The 22,997-nt window shown below is 46.0% G+C and overlaps 1 protein-coding gene across 1 annotated transcript in view; it reads right to left on the bottom strand.

The window, feature by feature from the left end:
• IQGAP1 (IQ motif containing GTPase activating protein 1) overlaps positions 1-22,997 on the bottom strand; it is a 104,587-nt gene that overhangs the window by 32,045 nt on the left and 49,545 nt on the right. Inside the window, exons 6-15 of the mRNA XM_081114735.1 lie at positions 18,680-18,747; positions 17,407-17,520; positions 16,419-16,597; positions 14,757-14,841; positions 12,010-12,173; positions 10,487-10,571; positions 9,393-9,556; positions 8,610-8,770; positions 7,365-7,489; positions 3,964-4,127 (exon numbers count right to left, since the gene is read on the bottom strand). Of these exons, the coding sequence (XP_080970861.1) occupies positions 3,964-4,127; positions 7,365-7,489; positions 8,610-8,770; positions 9,393-9,556; positions 10,487-10,571; positions 12,010-12,173; positions 14,757-14,841; positions 16,419-16,597; positions 17,407-17,520; positions 18,680-18,747 (1,309 nt within the window). The remainder of the gene's footprint in view (positions 1-3,963; positions 4,128-7,364; positions 7,490-8,609; positions 8,771-9,392; positions 9,557-10,486; positions 10,572-12,009; positions 12,174-14,756; positions 14,842-16,418; positions 16,598-17,406; positions 17,521-18,679; positions 18,748-22,997) is intronic.

Here is a 22,997-nt window from a genome sequence, read left to right as displayed (position 1 = left end):
GAGAGGAAGGGAGAGAGATAGAGAGTTAGAAACATCGATGAGAGAGAAACATCGATCAGCTGCCTCCTGCACATCTCCCACTGGGGATGTGCCCGCAACCCAGGTACATGCCCTTGACCGGAATCGAACCTGGGACCTTTCAGTCCGCAGGCCGACGCTCTATCCACTGAGCCAAACCGGTTTCGGCAGATTATTATTTTTAAAACCACTTTCAAGAAGGCCCAGACATAGTTACAAGCTAAGCTGAGGCCTAAAAAAGGCTATTCCATCTAATGTGTAGTCCACCCAACCGGACCTGGCAGTGTTGAGCAAATTCCCTCTAACACCACCCCCGTCCTCTGTAAAATTATTCCACAGCAAACGGAAATGCTTCAAACTCTAGTCACATCCTCTAATAGCTTAACTCCCACAACCCTACCAAAAGGCTCAGAGCATGAGTGAGAGCAGGCAGAAGTTAGAGCCTCAGTCTAGCTTCCTTTTTTAGACATGGAACCTGGCGTAGTTTATTCTCCCAAAGTCCACTTCTCTGTCAATCAAACGTAAGATTCCTTGTGGACTTATATGGCAGCAAAAACAAACATCACCACTGGGGTCTATACAGAATCACTACAGCCAGGACCCCAGTTAGAGATTCTGAATGAGCAGAAACAAGAGTATAAATCGTAGGAATCTGCATTTTAAAAATAACTTTTAAAGTGTTCTGACGATCAGCCAAGTTTGGGGAGAACTGCCCAGCCGGCATGGCTCAGTGGTTGAGCAGTGACCTAGGAACCAGGAGGCCACGGGTCAATTCCCGATCAGGGCACATGCCCGGGTTGTGGGCTTGATCCCCAGTAGGGGGCGTGGAGCAGGCAGCCGATCCATGATTCTCTATCATTGATGTTTCTCTCTCCCTTACCCTTCCTTTCTGAAATCAATAAAAAATATTAAAAAAAAAAATGTTTGGGGCCCAGCTAGGATGGCTCAGTAGTTGAGCGTTGACCTATGAACCAAAAGGTCAGGGTCCAAATTCAGGTCAGGGTACATGCCAGGGTTGCAGGCTCCATCCCCAGTGTGGGGCGTGCAAGAGACAGCCGATCAATGATTCTCTCATCATTGATGTTTATCTTTTTCTCTTTCACGCCCTTCCTCTTTGAAATCAATAATATATATATATATTTTTTTTTAATATATATTTTATTGATTTTTAAAAAAAATACATTTTATTGATTTTTTCCAGAGAGGAAGAGAGAGGGATAGAGAGTTAGAAACATCGATGAGCGAGAAACATCGATCAGCTGCCTCCTGCACACCCCCGACTGGGGATATGCCCGTAAGCAAGGTACATGCCCTTGCCGGAATTGAATCTGGGACCCTTAAGTCTGCAGGCCGATGCTCTATCCACTGAGCCAAACCGGTTAGGGCTATAAAAATATATTTTAAAAAAATGTTTGGGAAGAACTGATCCAATTGATCCCAAGTTGATTATCGGAGACAGAGACCTCCATTGATAACTTCCCCACAGCCAAATGCTTCTCACTTGAGTGAGTAACATCATTGATCCCTTTGTCTCAATTTCCTGGCTACAAAACAGGAGTCATGATTCAACCCTCACCACAGGATCAACTGACACTCAGCATATTAATGTGCCTCTTACATGAAGCATGGTACTGGCTGCATTTACATGATCAGGACATGGTGATGTTAACTACTGTACTCTGATGACAAGGGAATCAAAGGAGATTTATCAACATCATCATATCACCCACAACTCCTCCACCCCTAAACCATGGGGGCTGGTGTACAAAAGCTGCAATCACACAGATGCCTTGGTCTGTTTTTCTATATTTGGATTCCCAGAAAGAATCTAACCGCCTGAATTAAGAATTTCCTTCAGCTCTTCGCTTGCTATGAGAACCTCACTGGAGGGATCTTCTAAGTTTAAAAAAAAAAGTTGTGGTCCCCCCTACATAATTGCTGTTAGTTAGGAAGAACTTAAAAAGAGACTACTGACAATTAGAGAAACAGAGGTAACGATGCTTTCATCACACAACTGATATCTGAGGGCCGACTACACACAAACTAACTCCCTGCTCAGCAACAGCATAAACAGAGGCATAAATCTTGTCCACTTCTTCAACAAACTAGCCGAGAGGCAAGACAAACTTTTTAAAAGATGGGTTCGTGTTACAATTACTTTGGGAAACTTTTATGTTCAGAGCAGCATTATTCCAATAGCAATAAAGTGGAAACAAGCCATATTTCCATCAACTCATTAATGGAACAATATTCCAAACAATGGAGTATTATCCAACAATAAAAAGAGATAAAGTAACCCTAGCCGGTTTGGCTCAGTGGATAGAGCATCGGCTTGCAGAATGAAGGGTCCCGGGTTCGATTCCGGTCAAGGGCACATGCCCGGGTTGTGGGCTCCAATAGGGGGCATGCAGGAGGCAGCTGATCAATGATTCTCTTTCATCATTTTTTTTCCTCTCTCATCATTGATGTTTCTATCTCTTTCTCCCTCTCCCTTCTTCCCTGAAATCAATAAAAATATTTTTTTTAAAAGAGAGCTGAAGTACTAACACATGCTACAACTTGGATAAACCAAGCTAAGTGAAAGAAGCCAGTCACAAAGAACCACATACTGCATTATTCCATTTATACTGAACGTCCAGAACAGACAAAGAAAGTAAACTCGTAGCTGCCTGGGGCTGGAGAGATTGAGGAGAAATGAGGAGCGGTGACCATGAGTGCTGGGTTTCTTTTGGGCATGATGAAAATGTTCTAAAATTGGTTATGGTGATGTTTGCACAATTCTGTGAATACACTAAAAACCACTGAATTGTACACTTTAAAGTGATGAGCTGTATGGTAAATGAATTATATCTCAATAAACCTGTTAAAAAAACACACAATCCTCTGTGGCATGATGTACTAAAACTTACATGTATCATCCTACATAGTAAAAGCCTAATATGCTAAATGTCCAGTTGTCCATTCAACCAATCAAAGCATAATATGCTAATGATATGCTAAGGCCGCTCAACCGCTGGCTATGATGTGCACTGACCACCAGGGGCAGTTGACCAGTTGACCAGTCGCTATGACGTGCACTGACGATCAAGGGGCAGATGCTCTGATCGGTAGGTTAGCTTGCTGCTGGGGTCCGGCTGACCGGGACTGAGCAAGACGGGCCGGACATGCCCTGGAGCCCTCCCACGGTCCCTCCTGGCTGGCCAACCTCCCGTGTCCCTCCCCTGTCCCGATTGTGCACCAGTAGGGTCTCTCAGCCTGGCCTACGCCCTCTCGCAATCCGGGACCCTTCGGGGATGTTAAAGAGCCTGTTTCGGTCCAATCCTGCTCAATGCAGGAGCTGCTCCTGGTGGCCAGTGCGCTCCCACAGCGGGAGCGCCACTCAGCCAGAAGCCGGGTTCACGGCTGATGACTGGTCATTCCGCTGTTTGGTTGATTTGCATATTAGGCTTTTATTATATAGGATTAATTTTAGAGAGGAAGGGAGAGGGGGAGAGAGATAAAACCATCAATGATGAGAGAGAATCATTGATCAACTGCCTCTTGCATGGCCCCTACTGGGGATTGAGCCTGCAATCTGGGCATCTGCCCTTGGCCGGAATCAAACCCGGGACCTTTCAGTCCGCAGGCCGACACTCTATCCACTAAGCAAAACCAGCTAGGGCTTACTTATGTATTTTTGGGTCTTATATTTAAATGCAGAATTTACTCAGAGACAGGGAGATGTGTTGACAAACAACAACAATAAAAAAAATAGCCAAATGTGTAAAATAGCAAAGCTTCCAAGAGACAGAGTCTATGTCCCTCACCCCTGTGTCCCCACAGAGCTCTGAGCGTGAGGTGCCCGGGAGCAGTCCCTGAGGGATCAGGGGAGGCGTCACACCTGCATCTCGGTGCTTGGAGGAAGGAAGTTCCCGGAACAGAAGCGACCCTTCTGATGCCACTCACCTGGGCTTTCTCTCTCTTTGCTCGGATCAGCGTGTCTTGGTAATGCTGGGCCACTCCGGCCAGGACGCCCTCCAGTTTGGCTGCAGGAATCTGCAGGGCCTGCAGGGTCTTTTGGGCATCACCTTCGTCCAGGGCTTCGTTAATTAAGCCGATGGCTAAAATCCCTGAAGGGGAAGAAACAAAGGTCATTTCTTGAAGAAATTCCATAAACAAATCGGTCTGTAAACATGCTAAGTACACATGAACCCACCCAAGCATTGCCATGATTCAAACCATAATTTGCCATCCATAATATTGAGCAGCATGGTCTCTTTAAATTTAGTGTTTATGTGTGATCGCTCTCACTTAAAAGTGTGAAGATTTTGCCCAGCGGCGTGGCTCAGTGGCTGAGTGTCACCCTATGAACCAGGAGGTCACGTTCTGATTCCCAGTCAGGACACATGCCCGGTTTGCAGGATCCATCCGCAGTGTGGGACATGCAGGAGGCAGCCGATCAATGATTCTCGCTCATCATTGATGTTTCTAGCTCTCTCTCCCTCTCCCTTCCTCTCTAAAATCAATAAAAAAAATATGTATATATATTTCAAAGTGTGAAGATTTTGATGAAACTGGCTTTTTAGTATAGTTTTCAGGTACATTTCAAAGTGTAGCATTAACCATTCTTGACTTACAAAAAGTCAGAGTTCAAGGGATCTTAACCAGTCACCTAATTCAATATTATTGTAGGAAAAAGATGAGGCTTAGGGATCTCTTCCAAGATCACACAGCACACAAGTGGCAGACGGAGGACCCACGCCCGGGGCGCCCTGCTCCACGCAAGGCTCTTTCCACTAAATCAGTGGAATGTTTCTCACAAGGGACACAAAGTAAACTGCAAACGCTCACTCCCATGGCATCTCAGTCAGCTGTGCTACTTCAGTAAGGGCTCTATTGTGTAATCAAAACTTTGGCTGGTCTTTCTCCCTCGTTCCTGGAAAAGGGCCTCTAGACCAGTGGTTCCCAACCTTGTTTTGGCCACACCCCACCTAAGCATCTCTAAAATCCTGACGCCCCGCCGAAACCGGTTTGGCTCAGTGGATAGAGCGTCGGCCTGTGGACTGAAAGGTCCCAGGTTCGATTCCGGTCAAGGGCATGTACCTGGATTGCGGGCACATCCCCAGTAGGAGATGTGCAGGAGGCAGCTGATCGATGTTTCTCTCTCATCGATGTTTCTAACTCTCTATCTCTCTCCCTTCCTCTCTGTAATAAATCAATAAAATATATTTAAAAAAAAAAATAAAGTAAAATAAAATCCTGACGCCCCACCCCTGTGACATATCCTATATAATAAAAGGCTAATATGCAAATCAACCGAACAGCGGAACAACCGGTCACTATGATGCTCACTGATCACCAGGGGGCAGATGCTCAACGCAGGAGCTGCCCCCTGGTGGTCAGTGTGCTCCCACAGGGGGAGCGCCGCTAAGCCAGAAGCTGGGCTAACGGCTGGTGACCGCAGTGGTGGTGGTGGGAGCCACTCCTGCCTCTGGTCAGACATCCCCCAAGGGCTCTTGGACTGCGAGAGGGTGCAGGCCGGGCTGAGGGATTCCACCCCCCCCCCCAGTGCACAAATTTTGTGCACCAGGCCTCTAGTAATTCTTATAATGCAAAAAGTAAGCTCCTATTCACGTGGAGGAAGCCTCAAAGGCCATGAACTTGGTCTAAATAAGCTTCCAAAGAACATGGCATCCATGAGAGAGAAAAATGAAAGAACGAAAGGACAGCTGAAGTACTGAGGAAGAAATCACTAAGAAATTGTTTTAAAAAATAATAATATGACGTGATATAAAAAATAGCAAATAAAGTTCCAAAACATATGAGAACTGAAATGCATAACTATGTCACAATACATGAGGCCCCTAGATCCATACGAAATGCAAAAATTCATTGTTAATAACTCATTCTCGAATTGCCCCCCTTAAAAATCAAATTGCCCCCCTGTGGGGCTGTGCCCCACGTTGGGAACCACTGCTCTAAACACTTAGAATTTCCCAAGTGACAAAAATAACTTTGTCATTCATGCCAGGCCCTGGAACCACCCCTGAGTGTATGCTAGCCAGGTGACTTCCGGTGGGCCCCTAGGTAGTTTCAGGATGGGGGCTGGCCATGCTCGAAAGGCCAACCATGTGATTAGAAGACTGGGTGGGGCTTTGAGCCATGTGATACGTTAGCCCAGCCTCCCTATCTCCAGGGAGGGAGGTGGTCTGGAAATTAAGTTCAATTACATGGCCAATGATACAACCATCATTCGTCTGTAAGGAAGCCCCGATAAAAATGCTGGCTCCCCGAAGCTCAGGTGAGCTTACCTGGCTGTGCTACACATCGATGTGTTGGCAGCGGGCACAGCCTGAGGACGCCCTACCTGACATCGCCCCACAGACCTCTTCCTTTGGTTGGTCCCGATTTGTATCCTTTCTAATAAAACTAGACTCATAAATATAGCACTTCCCTGAGTTCTGGGAGTCAATCTAGATATTACTGACCCTGAGTGGGTGGAGGAAACACTTGAATATATAGCAAGTGGTTCAGAAATGCTGTGACCTGAGAAGTCCAGGACTCACAGCTGACGCCTGAAGTGGCAGGACCGTACCCTCAACCCATCAACACAACCCAACTCCAGGAAGTTAGTGCCAGTACTACTTGTTATAATAGCACTTAAAAATAAAAAAACCTGCCCTAACCGGTTTGGCTCAGTGGACAGAGTGTCGGCCTGCGGACTCAAGGGTCCCAGGTTCGATTCTGGTCAAGGGCATGTACCTTGGTTGTGGGCACATACCCCGTGGTGAGTGTGCAGGAGGCGGCTGATCGATGTTTCCCTCTCATCGATGTTTCTAACTCTCTATCCCTTTCCCTTCCTCTCTATAAAAAAATCAATAAAATATATTTTTTAAAAAAAATTTAAAAAAAATAAAAATCCTGTTCATCTTCTGAAAAAAAATATATATATATATTATTTTTTATTTTTTTTATTTCAGAGCGGAAGGGAGAAGGAGAAATAGAAACATCAATGATAAGAGAGAATCATTGATCAGCTGCCTTCTGCATGCCCCCTACTGGGGATCAAGCCCACAACCCGGGCATGTGACCTTGACCGAAATCAAACCCGGGACCCTTCAGTCCGTAGGCTGATGCTCCATCCACTGAGCCAAATCAGCGAAGACCATCCCCTGAAATTTTTAGTTATGACCTACATACCTCATGATAACTATTGCCTGGTGTTTTGAAAATTATATCCAACCTTAGCTTTTGAGTTACACATATATTTCAATTTTCAAAAATCCCCCCAGGAGTCATAGAACCAGCTCATGGCATCACGCCGCCTTGCACCGTGACACTTGGGGGGATGGGAACGGACTACTCACTCTCGTGCTCCTCCTGCACCACCAGATTCACGTGGTCCACGCAAGCCTGGATGTCGTTCCACGTAATAAACTCGTTCTTCTCTGCATGTGCCTGGTCCTTCAGCTTCATCAGCTCATCCAGATACCTGCCCCATCCCCCAATAACAAAGACAATGAAGTGCAACAGAATCAAAGGGACCTTCAGGATCACTGTGGGTGACAGGAATGAGAAGACGTGGGGGGGGGAGGGGCGCGGGGGCAATGAGGGCGAGGGAGGGAACAGTGGGCAAAGTATCCGAGAACACAGACAGTTACAGTACCCCTCAGTTTGACATATTCTAGAGGCCAGTTCAGGGACTGAGTTACCTTAAAGAGAATGTGAACATGGAAGGGTATCACCTATTTATTCTTAACAGCCTCCCAATTCCAAGTAAGACCAACTCTAGAATCAGAGAGAGGCAGCAGCTCCAAGGTAAGGAAATAAGGCCACCCACCAGCTAGGAAATGTAGGGGGGAATGATGTATCAACAAGTCATCGTTCGGCAGCTCTTACTGAAGTACCGATTAGGCAAGGATTATCAACTGGGGTCAAACGTACTGAGCCAGTGGTTAATGCGGAACTGCGCATGTTGCTGATGCAAAAGGTGCAAAGAGATTATGACCTAGTGAGAGATATACACAGACATCCGCTAGAGAGATAAACTGTCCCCTAAAGACCAATCTTAGTATTGTTAATGGCAGGACAGTAGATTTCACAGGAGTCTTGATATGAGAAAATGTGAAACACATACATTACCAGAAACGTTCAACTAAATCTCGACATGCCTTTAGACATAATTTCCAACTTACAGGAATAAGACAAGTCTTCGGAAGCACCCAGAACCAGATGATGGGGCCTTTTATAGGACAACTGGCCCCATCTCTCTGACAAATCAGTGTCGTGAAGAAAGGGACAATTCTGGACTCAAAGTCACCCAAGGGACACAACAGAGGTAGTAACACATGGTCCCAGACCGGGTCCCGGTTTGAACAAACCAGCGGAACAGTCTTGGGACAAGTGAGGAAGTATGAAGGTGGACTCCATTCAGAGGATGTTCCAGATTATTATGGCTTTTGTCAGAATATATGATAAAGTATAAAATGAATCGAAATAGAAAAAAAAAAAAAAAAAAAGATGATCACAGCGACCGTGAAGAAAACCAGAGCTGACGGCCGACCCATTGGGAGGTTCCAGCCGTCAGAGGATCCAGTCCACTCGGCACCCACCTCTGACAGTTCTCCTCCTCGATGTTGGTCAGGCCCGTCACGGAGCTGCTCAGCTGCTTCCACACCGTGTTCATGTCTCCCGACTCCAGGGCCCTGTTGATGAGGGCCACGGACGACAGCATCTCCACCGCCACGGAGAGCTCGGGGTGGGTGAGGCTGTGCTGCACAGAGGGCGAGAGGGGCACCGAGTGAGAGACACGCAGGAGTACCACCACGGGGTCTACGTTTCTGGTTAAAAAACTTGGTGTCGCCCTGACTGGTTTAGCTCAGTGGATGGAGCGTCGGCCTGCGGACTGAAGGGTCCCAGGTTCGATTCCGGTCAAGGGCATGTACCTTGGTTGCGGGGACATCCCCAGTGAGGGGTGTGCAGGAGGCAGCTGATGGATGTTTCTAACTCTCTATCCCTCTCCCTTCCTCTTGGTAAAAAAAATCAATAAAATATGTTTAAAACAAAACAAAACAAAACAACTTGGTGCCCCTAACGATGTGGGTGTTCAATTCCCTCCCACTGCTTTCTGTTTTGTTTTGTGGTTGTTTTTTTTTTATTGTTTTAGAGAGGAAGGGAGACGGAGAGAGAGAGAAATATCAATGATGAGAATCATGGATCGGCTGCCTCCTGCACGCCCCACACTGGGGATCGAGCCTGCAACCTGGACATGTGCCCTGACTGGGAATAAAACTGTGATTTCCTGGCTCATAGGTCGACGCTCAACCACTGAGCCATACCGGCCGGGCCCTCCTGTTGCGTTTTGCTCACAAGCAGGGCAGGCCCAGCTCACTTACTTCAGGACTCTGCTGCTGCAGCGTCGCCAGCTCCTTCTGGTAAAGATCAGCAGCAAATGGATACACCTGGGGCAGCTGGGCTTCGGGGTTCATCAGTTCCAGAACCGTCTTCTCAGCCACGCCCTTCTGGATGGCAGCGTTGATGGCCGCCACGGCTGCCAGCCCTGGCGGAGAACGGGGTCAGAAACACAGCTGGCTGAGGGAGCCCGAGGGGAAGGAGAGGCCAGCTGTCACAGAGCGAAGGTGCGCTCCGAGGATGACCTGCCACCCGAAGGGGAACTCCCGTCTTTAGAAGGCGGTCTCCTTTGGATGGGGTGAACTGTAGGTATGCGGACTGCACCGCAACAAAGCCTTTATTAAAAGCAGCCTCCTCACCTAGACCTTCTTTCTGCTCCAAATCACCCGCAGCCAGCACTACTCTCGCCTAAAACCTCCTCCTTTGCTGCAGCTGCCACTCAGCGCTCTCCACCGTCTCCCCGAGCCTGACCGTACCCCACCCAGCGCCAAACACCTCCAGAAACCTGCTCCCAAGCGCTGTCCTTCCACACACCTCTCACCTGCTCACACTCCTTCCCCGTTGCCCATATTAGCACATTGCGGACCAGTAGCTCCATTGCCAGCTTTACCCAGCGGCCAGATAAGTTTCTACTGAATGAGTACAAAAAGCGTTTCAAATAAATGTTAAAGGCACGCTTTAAAATCAAATACCCATTGCATTTTGAAGTTATTTATTACCTGTCCTTACAAACTACTCTCTTTTTAAAGTAGGATGCTTTGTAAAACACTGTGAATATGAAGCGAGAATTCTCGTGATCCGTCCGCAATGTGTTAGGAACATCCTTCTCTCTCATCCTCCAGATCTCACCCGTCAATCCCCGACTCTCGCCTGCTGCAGGCGTTTCCCTGACCAGCCGAGGTGCTTACTCGCTGAGGGGAGCCCCCGTGACGGGAGGAACCCCACTGTCAGAGGCGCCTGGTGGTGGATTACGGCGCGGAGGCTGGGGTGGCGCAAAGGGTGACCTCAGACCTCCAATGACATGAAGCCTCTTCCCTCCCCTCCTCGGGAGCCCGGGAGCCCAGCCGGGGGGGCTTACTTCTCTGGTACTGCTGGGCGGTGCTGTTGGCGACATCCACCGCCGCCTGGAGCTCCTCCTTCTGCAGGGCATCCGCCTGGCCACTCTGAGGAGAGCAAAGGACACTCCTGTCAACAGGGCTCCCGCCTCTGCCTCCAGACCAAGTTCTCCCCCCTCCGCAGCAGTCACTGGGACAGAGCGCCGCGGGGCCAGTAGCAGCCCGGCCACGCCGGGGGGAGAGCGACTTTCTGGATGCCAGTCCATGTAAAGAGATATTTTGTGAGAAGCATCAAAATGTCCTGAGATAAAATGGTTACAGAATCACTAGCACACGTATGCTACTCACTCTGGCCAATACACGCTGGGAGTTTGTCAAATGTATGAGAAAGCCCCTCATATCTGTTCTGAAACCTACCCCCCCCCCAAAAAAAAAAGAAAAAACAGTCACACACAATCTGCTGTGCAGTGAGCAACTCCCCAGTGTTGGCCAGAGGAAATAGTGAGGTGCGGTTTTTTAAAGCAGACATTCCTGAAGTGAGGGTGTAAAATACTCAGGTTTCCCCGATGGTTTTGGTGGGGGAAGAAGGGGAAGGCTGCGGGTGAAGGGGTGGTTAGATGGGGAAGGTGGGTATCACCTATGTTCAGGGGATTTACAACTCTAAAACCAAACACAGCCAAAGACAATGTGTATTTTACCTGAGGACATTTTATTGATTGATTTATTTTAAAAGACAGCTCTTTCTTTTTAAATATATCTTTATTGATTTCAGAGAGGAAGGGTGAGGGAGAGACAGAAACATCAATGATGAAAGATAATCACTGATTGGCTGCCTCCTGCACGCCCCTTACTGGGGATCAAGCCCGCAACCTGGGCATGTGGGCATGTGCCCTTGGCTGGAATAGAACCCAGGACCCTTCAGTCCGCAGGCTGACGCTCTACCCACTGAGCCAAACCAGCTAGGGCTACCTGAGGACATTTGAAAATTTAATTTAACCCTGGCCGGTGTGGCTCAGTGGATAGAGCGTGGGCCAATGGACCAAAGGGTCCCGGGTTGGATTCCAGTCAAGGGCATGTGCCTTGGTTGCAGGTTCCTCCCTGAACCAGGCCCTCGTCGGGGCTCGTGCAGGAGGCAACCAATCGATATTTCTGTCTTTCCCTTTCTCTTCCACTCTCTCTAAAAATCAGTGGAAACACAACCTCAGTGAGGATTAAAAAACAACAACAAAACATAAATAAACATCTGAGACAAAACTGTGAACTGTGCAAACTAAGGCAAGGTTGATCTTTTATTTTAAATTATTACATTACATCAATCAACCTCATTCTATGTTAGTATCCCATTAAAAAAATTTAAAGCTGGAAAAAAAGTCTCTATTAAATTAAGTTCTTAGTTAAAATAAGTAAATAAATAAATAAAAACCTAATTTCTATGCAGGAGAAAAGGTTACACTAGAAAAAGATGGCTCCGAAGTGTCTTTAACACGACAGCACGGGTTCAGGCGGAGGTGCACCCACCCCGCAGGTTGCACCCGGGTCTGCTCACCTGTCGCTTCTGCTGCCTGTCACTCAGGAGCTGCTTCAGGTACCAGTCGCTGTTCTGCTGCTGCAGCCCACGGAGGCCCAGCGCTGGGGACTGCAGGATCCGGAACAGGGCCAGGGCGCTTCCCTGATCCAAAGCCAGGTTCACGTTTGCTAACGCAGAAAACGCTGCGGAGGGAGAAGGCAAGCGCTTGAGAAAACACTACGTTAACATTAACAGCCCAGGAGAGTTTTCCTTCCCCCAAACCAACCTCTCCACTCAGATTAGGGAGCAGAATCAGGCCGCCTTTGTTCTGGGCCGGCACAGCCGCCTAAGATCTGGGGACTGGAAAGAACCTTGAAGCCATCGAGCTCCCAGGGGCTCCTGCCAGGCTGCTCATCAGAGGTAACAGATTCCTGGAGCGCGCAGGCCCTGGGCCTATTTAAAAGCTTCCAGATGCAGACAGCCTGGCACCGCTGTGGGGGCAAAGTCAGAGGCACCCATCGACACGAGTACAGGCCTAAGTTCCCTCTGAAACGCCGAGTGGTTGTCTGGAGCGAACGACTAAACAGGAGAAGGTCTCCCACAGAAATGGACCACATGTTGGGACAATTTTGTTCCAAAAGTATTGTTAAGGGAGAGCGGAGAGGGCAGAGGAGGGTCAAGGATATGGTGACAGAAGATCAGACTTCGGGTAGCGAGCACACAATGGAGTATGCAGATGCCCTATGATCAAGTTGTACACGTGAAACTTATAAAATGTTATTAACCAATTGTTACCCAAAATATTTAATTATGAAAATTGAAAACTGGCCCGGCCTGAGTGGCTCAGTGGTTGAGTGTTGACCTATGAACCAGGAAGTCACGGTTAGATTCCTGGTTAGGGCACATGCCCGGGTTGTAGGTTGGATCCCTAGTAGGGGGCGTGCAGGAGGCAGCCAATCAATGATTCTCATCATTGAAGTTTCTCTCTCTCTCTCTCCCTCTCCCTTCCTCTCTGAAATCAATAAAAAAAAATTTAAAAAAAATTGTGTGGTTTAGTCTATCTGTGCTATGGAAAATTTGAAAGACATGTATATTGTGAGCTGGAATAGGTACTACAGTCAGAATTAAACTGGATCTTGAATGCCGGGTACAATTCAGATTAGAAAAGAGATAAGATATGAAGGCCTTAAGCAGGGAGATCACATGATTTTTTAAAAAAAGCATTCATAATACTAATATTTATTGGGGACTTACTAAGTACCAGGCAGTTTACATACATTATCTCATCATCTGCATGATTCTATGCTCCAGGTGCCCGATGCCACACCGCTGCTGAGGAGGACAAGAGACCAAACCCCAGGTCTGTCCAACTCCAGAGCCAGGCTCTTAATGAGCCATGAAATGAACAGAATAAACACAGGAGGCGACTGGGTAGATGGGTCTCCATGGAGTTGTATGCTAGGGCTCTGCACAGGGTCTGGCAAGTCATAAGGAACCAATGCAGGCTCTTGGGCGGGAGAGAGACAACATGAAAATAACACTTTCAAGAAATTAATTTTCTCAAAAAAGAAATTAAATTTCTCCAAAGTGTGCAACACATATGCAAGTATCAATATGAATAGTACAATCTCATTTGTGTTTAAATATGTGTTTTGAAAGGGACATGCATTAAAAAATCAATAGTGGCCTAACCGGTTTGGCTCAGTGGATAGCGCGTCGGCCTGCAGACTGATGGGTCCCAGGTTCGATTCCGGTCAAGGGCATGTACCTTGGTTGCAGGCAACAGCCCCAGTGGGGGATGTGCAGGAGGCAGCTGATCGTGTTTCTCTCTCATCAGTGTTTGTAACTCTCTATCCCTCTCCCTTCCTCTCTGTAAAAAAATCAATAAAATATGTTTAAAAAGAAAAATCAATAGTGGTTATTTCTAGGTGACAGGGGTCTGGTTTTTTGTTTATTGTTTACCTCTAGATAACTTGTACTAGTCCCTAAAAGAAAAACAAAGTAAAGCTGTGCATTACTTTAAAAATAAAAAGAATAAAATTGCTCTTCAGGGTTTTTACATGTATAACACAGGGTGAGAGTGAAACAAGCCAAAATGATCAGTCTAGACCAGTGGTTCCCACCCTTTTTTTGCCCACGCCCCAACTAAGCATCTCTAACGTCCTGAATCCCACCCCGCCACCCCCCCATGGCATATAATTCTTATTATTCAAAAAGTGAACTATTCACGTGGAAGAAGCCTCAAAGGCCATGAACTTGGTCTAAATAAACAAGCTTCCAAAGAACATGGCATCCATGAAAGAGAAAGATAAAAGAATGAAAGGACAGTGGAAGAACTGAGGAAGAAGTCACTAAGGGATTGTTAAGAAAATAATAATATGAAGTGATATGAAAAATATAACAAATGAAGTTCCAAAACATAACAGAGAACTGAAATGCATAACTATGTCACAATATATATTTACAGACTGTCTATGAGGCCCCTAGAACCATAAGAAATGCAAAAAATCCACTGTTAATAACTCAAACTGCCCCCTGTTGGGCGTGTGCCCCACGCTGGGAACCACTGGTCTAGAAGCTACAGCAATGAGAGCAGGTGGGGTGAGGACCCGCCTGAAGACAGCGACAGCTAACAGAAGGCACAAATACAAAACACAGTCACAAGCAGCAGTTCCTAAGCAAGCCCACTAATGCCTACAAGAAATAAACTAAGTCATCCGTCCAGAACAGATCAACACTCGCAGTACTGCTATCCCCTCAGGTGCCTGGCTCAGGGTCACACTTACTGTTGACTTTGTTTACGTTGCCTTGAATTTCCGCTTGAGTGAGCAGCTCCTCATAAACGTCCCTCTCTCTCTCCGAGTTTTCTGTCTGAAAACGAGTTAAAAGTGCGATTAGATTAGCTCAGCTCTCTAAGGAGACCACAGAAAGGCACTGAACTCCTCCCCCACCGTAACAGAACCAAGAGCAAGGAAAGGAGGTGCCTTAAATCCGTAGTAAAGCCCTAGCTGGTTTGGCTCAGTGGATGGAGCATCAGCCTGCAAACTGAAGGGTCATGGGTTCGAATCTGCCCAAGGGCACGTACCTCAGTTGCAGGCTCCTCTCCGGCCCAGGCCCTGGTTGGGGTGCATGCAGAAGGCAACCAACTCATGTGTTTCTTTCACATTGATGTTTTACTCTTGTCTTTCTCTCTCTTTTCCACTCTCTAAAAATCAATGGAACCCTAGCTGGTTTGGCTTGGTGGACAGAGAGTCAGCCTATGGACTGAAGGATCCCAGGCTCCATTCCTGGTCAAGGGCACATGCCTGGGTTGTGGGCTCGATCCCCCAATCAATGATTCTCTCTCATCACTGATATTTCTCTCTCTCTTTCCATCTCACTTCCTCTATGAAATCAATAAAAATATATTCATAATAATAAAGAAATAAATCTATAATAATAAAAGCGTAATATGCTAATTAGACCATACAGCCAAACGACCTTCCGGACATCCTGTCAGATGACCTTCTGGATAAAGCCAGGGCTGCAAGGGCCGAGGCAAGCCACTGCAGCTACGAGGGTTGTGCCCCTTGCATGAATTTCATGCATCGGGCCTCTAGTAAATAAATAAAAATCAATGGAAAAAATATCCCTGGGTGAGGATTAAAAAAAAGAATAAATTCCGTAGTACAGAATAAAGTGGATTGCTACAGTACTATAACTAAAGCATAAAAAGCAGGTCCCCTTAAAGACAAGCCCTAGGTTCCCCCAGCGCCGGGCAGACGAGAGAAGCTCCAGCGAACCTGTCCTGCCCACACAGCCCTGCCTCATACTGCGCAGAACGGGCCCATCCAGAGACCAGCTCTCAGACCCTCTCATTGGTTTGCACAAAATTCAAGAAGAAAGTAGAAGTCAAAGTGGAATCTAAGGCCAAAAGACTACATCCTGTATAAATCCATTTCATTTATATGAATTTCCCAGGGAAAAACTATAGTGATAAAAAGAGGTTGGTAGTTGACTGGGGTCAGGGGTGAGGCGTGGAGGACAGACTTTTACTGCAGGGGCCTGGCAAGTTTTAGGTGATGGTTACATAACCCCATGTATTTGTCAACACTCGTCAAACCATACACTTAAAATGAGTGAATTTCACTATCCTGTACATTATACCTCAATAAAATGGATTTTTAAAATCAAACGAGAAAAGAACATCAATTAGAAAGAAGAGCTCTGACCGGTTTGGCTCAGTGGATAGAGCGTCGGCCTGCGGACCGAAGGGTCCCGGGTTCGATTCCGGTCAAGGGCATGTACCTTGGTTGCGGGCACATCCCCAGTAGGGGGTGTGCAGGAGGCAGCTGATGGATGTTTCTCTCTCATCGATGTTTCTAACTCTCTATCCCTCACCCTTCCTCTCTGTAAAAAACCAATAAAATATATTTAATAAAAAGAAAGGAGAGATGTTCCACTTTTACCCTGTTTCTGGCATTTGTCATTTTGTCATGCTTGGCCTGGTAGAGGACGTCCTGGTAGGTGGAAGCCAAGGACTCTTCAAGGTTGACAAGCATGGCGTTGGGGTTCTTCAAAGCTGCAAATGTGTCTGAGGGAACTCTACGGTCCACAGCTTCGTTAATAGCGATAACGGCAGCATGGACTACAAATAGATTAAGAACACAGAACACCGAGTGATACAGAGTATAGGGATATATAGAGTATAGAGATATATACGTTACACAGACACAACCACCCTGCCACACAACATGACAGAGGGGGCTTGCTTTCATAGAGAAATAACACCTGGGGTTGGAGGAGTGGCTCCCTGGGTCCTGTAAGCCCGGTCCCTTCCTGAGGATGCACAAAGCCAACGTTCTGAGCCACATGTGGGACGCTGAATTTGGAAACTCACAGGGAAATATCCACAAGTGAGCCTTGCAAGGAGCAGGTGTTAGGGAAATGCTCGCCCTTCATCATCACGTAAACACCATAAAAAAACAAGCACCTCAAAGAGGCACTGAAACGTAGACCTCACTAAGTGTTCGTATTATAATCAAAGTCAATCACTTATTTCCAAACAATAGCATAAAAGACAATAGCGGTGTTTAAAACTAGATCTACACGCCCTAGCCGGTTTGGCTCAGTGGACAGAGCGTTGGCCTGCGGACTGAAGGGTCCCAGGTCTGATACTAGTCAAGGGCACGTGCCCAGGTTGTGGGCTCGACCCCCAGTATGGGACATGCAGGAGGCAGCCAATCAATGGTTCTCTCTCATCATTGATGTTTCTATCTCTCCCTCTCTGAAATCAATAAAAATATATTTAAAAACAAAACACAAGCAACAATAAAAACACCTAGATCTACTGACCTAAGCTTGCTAGCAAAACTCCTAACGTCCAAGACCATCATTAAAGTACCCATCACTGAAAGTGGTGGCAACAATCCCATCTGAGCCCCGTTTCTCCCTTACGTGCAGCTTCGTCCACGGAGAGCTCGTTGGCCAGGATGCCCCCGATCTTGCTGAAGGCAGGCATCTGGATCCCGTACTTCTCCAGCTCAATCTTCATGTTGTTGATTTCTTCTTCTACAGGAGAGAAGTGAGACCCGGGCAGACACGTTAAGCGCCTTTCCAAAACTCAGAGAAGGAAACAGATCCTTCAGCTACAAAACCTGGATAAGATGGACCCTACCCCTCAGGGCTGTTAAGAGGATTAATGAGACAGCATTTAACACAGTCCCTGGTACATAACATGCGCTCAGGAGGAGTAAACTATTATTACTATTATCAAGAGCATAAAAAATTAACTATAGCAGGAGAATGGCCCTGCTGAAAACTGCTTTTTCCGAACGCCTACTTATGGCATTCCCCACGATGAACCTATGAGTGGAGCGACATCAAAGGAAGCGCCATGAGAAGTGAATTCGTTCCAAGCCGGTCGGCATCTCCAGTTTTACAGTCAAAACCACTAGCGACTATTGAACAATTTCGTGAACAATTTCGTTTCGACGGCAGGAAGCCCAGTGATAAAGAAAACAACAATGGAAGGCCAGGCCCTTGCCCCAGGTCTGGTGAACGACTTCCCTGAGAGGAAAACCAGCACAGATAGGAGTTTCGTTGCCGCTTTTTATACGCCCAGGCCTATGAAAGAATCACCAGTTTGAAAGATTTGAATCTGTCCTACCCCTAACCAATATCACCTCTGGTCTTTTCCCCCCCGCCCCCCCGAGCCCCCATCTCTTCAAGCATCTGACTACAGCAGATACTCAGAGGAAGCTAATAAACTAAAATTACCCAAATACGTAAAAATTACAAAAGTGTCGTCCTTGCCTCCTCTCACTCCCCCACCCTGGCTCTGCCCCCAGGAGATGCCTGTTGGAAGGAAAGGGTTGGAGGAGTGGCTTTTTTCACAGCGCAGAAGCACTTAAAGATACGTGTTAATACTATATATATATATATATATATATATATATATATATATATATATGCGCTAATATTATCCCCAACTTAGATATAAGAAAACCAAGACTCACAAATCATACCCAGGTCATAACTGAAAGGAAAGAGCCTGAAATCCCAATTTTAGTGTTCTTTCCTCCACCCAGAGGGGAACGCTGTTTATACTGCTTTCATCTCTGCTGCCAGAGTATTTTTAAAGCCCCGCATCATGAAGATCGGTTTTGTTGACTCTCCAGGCTATTTCCACATAAATTGAGTATTTCCTGCTGGGAGTGCAACTCCTTACCCGTGAAGTCAACCTTTCCATACAGGTCCTGAATCTGAGGAGCCAGGCCTAGTTTGAACAGGTACAAACTAGAAAACACAAATATGCAAAGAGTTAGGCCTCCAGCCATACCTGCCCCTGCTGTTCCTAAAGGGGGAAATCAGCATAAAGAACAGAAACATTCAGCCCTAGGTGGTGTGGCTCAGTGGATAGAGCGTCGGCCTGCGGCCTAAAGGGTCCCAGGTTCGATTCCAGTCAAGGGCACATGCCCGGGTTGCGAGTTCCATCCCCAGAGCGGGGCGTGCAGGAGGCAGCCGATCAATGATTCTCTCTCATCATTGGTATTTCTCTCTCTCTCCCCCTCTCTCCCTTCCTCTCTGAAATCAATAATTTTATATATATATATGACGGAAACATTCTGAACAGAGACTCCCAGGACACCACAATATTCCCCATTGCAGTTACCATACTTTACCTCAGAGCCTTTTTTAGTTTTACATAATAACATTGTCCTAAAAAGTCACATAATGTAATGCAAAGGGCACTGGGCTGGGAATCAGTAGACACAAGTTCAAATCCAAGTTCCAGTAGGAATCTAGTATGTGATTAAATGTTAATATAAATGTTAATATAATCAATATAAGTGAAGAATCTTCACTTTGGGTTACCTTCCTGCGATCAATGTTTGAAGTAACAAGACATTTTAGAAAAGTCTCATGTAAATGATTCAGATTAAAAAAACATAAACTGAATTCTTATTACCAATGAAAAAGTATCAGGTAATTTAAGAGTTTTAAATAGAGTACATATATATATATACTTTCCTCTTAAATTAAAATCTACTAGACTCTCGGCTTCATGAAGGCAGGGACAATAAATAAAAGCCTTGTTCACCAATGTCTACTCAGAGCCTTGCATCTATATATATAAAAGCCTAAGTGACTGGCTGACTGCTTGACCCAGGGGTGGGCAAACTTTTTGACTCGAGGGCCACAATGGGTTCTTAAACTGGACCGAGGGCCGGAACAAAAGCATGGATGGAGCGTTTGTGTGAACTAATATAAATTCAAAGTAAACATTACATAAAAGGGTACGGTCTTTTTTTCAATAGTTTTATTCATTTCAAACGGGCCGGATCCGGCCCGCGGGCCGTAGTTTGCCCACGGCTGGCTTGACCGGTAGCTATGACACACACTGACCACCAGGGGGCAGATGCTCAACACATAGGCATGGAATCATGGAACAGACTGATGAGTCTCAGAGGGAAGGGGGAAGGAGGGAGGGCGGGAAGAGATTAACCAAAGATCTTATATGCATACTAGAGGCCGGGTGCACATATTTGTGCACCGGTGGTGTGGTCCCTCAGCCTGGCCTGCGGGGATCAGGCCGAAACCGGCAGTCCGACATCCCCCGAGGGGTCCCAGATTGTGAGAGGGCGCAGGCCAGGCTGAGGGACCCCACTGGTGCACAAATCTGTGCACCGGGCCTCTAGTACATTAATAAATATCAATCAGTATCTCAGAGGGGCTGGATGAATAAATAAATAAATAAATTCCTATAAGCCCGAGTTAAGTTAACTGGATTGTAAGGCCCCAGCACATCAGAATCGATAAATGAGAAGACATCAGAAGGACAGTTTATAGGGATGGCCATGAACAAGACATTGACAGTCCAGCAATAAGGGAGGATATAGGAAGTATCTAAAAGCCCAGCTGGAGGGGCCCAGTGGTTGAGCGTAGACCTGTGAACCAGGAGGTCACACACCGAGTTGTGGGCTCAATCCCCAGCAGGGGGTGTGCGAGAGGCAGCTGATCAATGATTCTCTTTCATTATTGATGTTTCTATCTCTCTCTCCCTCTACCTTCCTCTCTGAAATTAATAAGAATATATACTTTTAAAAAAGTATCCAAAAAACAAACCACAGAAACTCAGTAAAATGGTTTGCAAATAATCTATAAACCTCAGTATTATCTAAACAGAAATATGTATAATGCATATTACATTCACAGAACTGTTCAGAACTTATATTGTATAAAAAAATGTATAATCTAAAAAAACAAAAAAAAACCCACAAATGTTCTGAACACACATTCCAATTTATGCATCCACAGTAGCTAATAATTTTCTCAGGTAAGTACAAGTATAAATCATATTATGATTAAGTGCTTTTCTTCAGAGTACAACGCTCAAGATGGAACTATATAAGGTTCCTCTCTCAGAAGATTTTGAATCTATTAAATAAATTTCCCAAACCAGAAAAGCTACTAACTTCCTGTACATACACTGAGTGGCCAGATTATTACGACCACCCCCTCGGTACAATGAAGTGAATTAGTTATGCAAATAATAATAATAATAAAACCTTGAGAGTATTTGCTTAGGAAGTTTTCAATATTCAGTATTTTTGGAAGTGTCAATGAAGTACTAGATGGGGTGGTCATAATAATCTGGCCACTCGGTGTATAACATGTTCCTTTCTATATTTTACCCACATAATGTGTTCTACCTAAAGTATGAGTTCTTTTTCTCCAGGAATTTCTTCTTCTTATTCCTACTTTAAAACAGGAAAGTGAATGTCACCTTCACAGCCTTAAGAAGTGTGTTAGCTTTCAATGTCCTCGGCAGTAAATTAAAGGTGTTACAACAACATCACCAGCGTGTGAAAAGTAGGTAAGGCCCCGGTGCCATCTTTCCGTGATCTCGTTTTGAGTACTAGGAATATTTTAAGGAGATGCTGAAGCTATGGGTGCAATCGTCATGGCCACCTAGATCTTCTTGCCCAAAATCGAAAGTACTAAACCTCAAAGTTGGAGCTTCACAAATGCTAACGGTCCACCCCCACTTCTCCGGCTCTGTTCCCGTTCTCCTGCGCCCACTTTTACAAATAAGCTGTTAGGTGCCCCTGCCCATCAGCCTATAACGGAGCTCAGATCTCCTTTCCTTTTCTCTTTTCCTATTTAAGTGGTATGTTACAGCAACGGGGTGGGGGGGGGGGGGGGAGGAGCTGTGCTAGCCTATCCGGATTTCAGTTATCTTTGCCAACAGCAGAGTAACTCTGAAGTCCCTATGCTAATCTCAAAGATGATTACTAGCCCTAGCTGGTTTGACTCAGTAGATAGAGCATCCCGGGTTCAATTCCAGTCAAGGGCACAAGCCTGGATTGCAGACTCGATCCCCAGTAAGGGGCGAGCCAGAAGCAGCCAATCAATGATTCTCTCTCATCATTGATGTTTCTATCTCTCTCTCCCTTTCTCTCTAAAATTAATAAAATATATGTTTTAAAAGATGATTAATAAAGGCTCTGAAACTCAAACACAGCAGCTGATTAGGAAGCAGAATCTAGTACAGGCCCACGATCCCATATCTAAAATCTTTGGGCCAGATATGGATTTAGGACTTCTCAGATAGCAGAAAGGTTTACAGTGTACACAGGATTATAAAACAACCCCAGCAAGCTTTGAGGCAGCCCCCCTAAACAAATATATTACTTTTCTGCAGAGAAATATCCATATAAACATACCAAGTACATGAAATCTAAATAACCTCAATGAATTTTGATCAGATTTTGCCAACAAATGAGGTTGAACCGAAGTTAAACTTAGTTCTCAGGGCTTTTAGGGGTTTTTTTTTGTTTGTTTTTTTAATTTAAGATAAAGATCTGTGGGTCTATCAGCGGTTCTCAACCTGTGGGTTGCGACCCCTGAAAATACATCCTGCATATCAGATATTTACATTACGATTCATAACAGTAGCAAAATTACAGTTATGAAGTAGCAACGAAAATAATTTTATGGTTGGGGGTCACCACAACGTGAGGAACTGTATTAAAGGGTCGCGGCATTAGGAAGGTTGAGAACCACTGGATGTGATCCCAAAATCAGTTCTTAGAAAGATAGCATATACACATGTAATTGGAATAATGGAGAATGGGGGTCTTATCTGAGAGTAGAATGTAATCTACAAGAGTAATTTTTTCAGGTGACTAAATACAGTGGCTATGGCTGGAATAATGCCAGTGAAGACTGAAAGGCAGGGGGGGGGGGGAAGGGAGGAGAACACAGGGAGATGATGCTTCTGTTACTGTTGACCCAGAAGGGAGCGGTGCCTCGCCCAGTGGAGTGAAGTGAGGAGCCTGCCTTGAACGAGGCTGTGTTTTATGGGGAAGAGGCTCCAAGCAGGGACACACGCTTCCTACATATTATCAAGTGTTGCCAACGCCACCCTCCGGGAAAATCACTATTAAGGGAGGAAAGAAATCAGAAGCCGCCAAGCAGAACACACTGCTCTGTTTATACTTTCTAAGCATGGACTGCACACTGAGAGAAATGGCGAACAATAG

The sequence above is a fragment of the Myotis nattereri genome (genome assembly GCF_964212035.1).
Source record: "Myotis nattereri genome assembly, chromosome: 21".
Classification (NCBI taxonomy): domain Eukaryota; kingdom Metazoa; phylum Chordata; class Mammalia; order Chiroptera; family Vespertilionidae; genus Myotis; species Myotis nattereri.
This window is presented reverse-complemented; position numbering and strand designations above follow the sequence as displayed.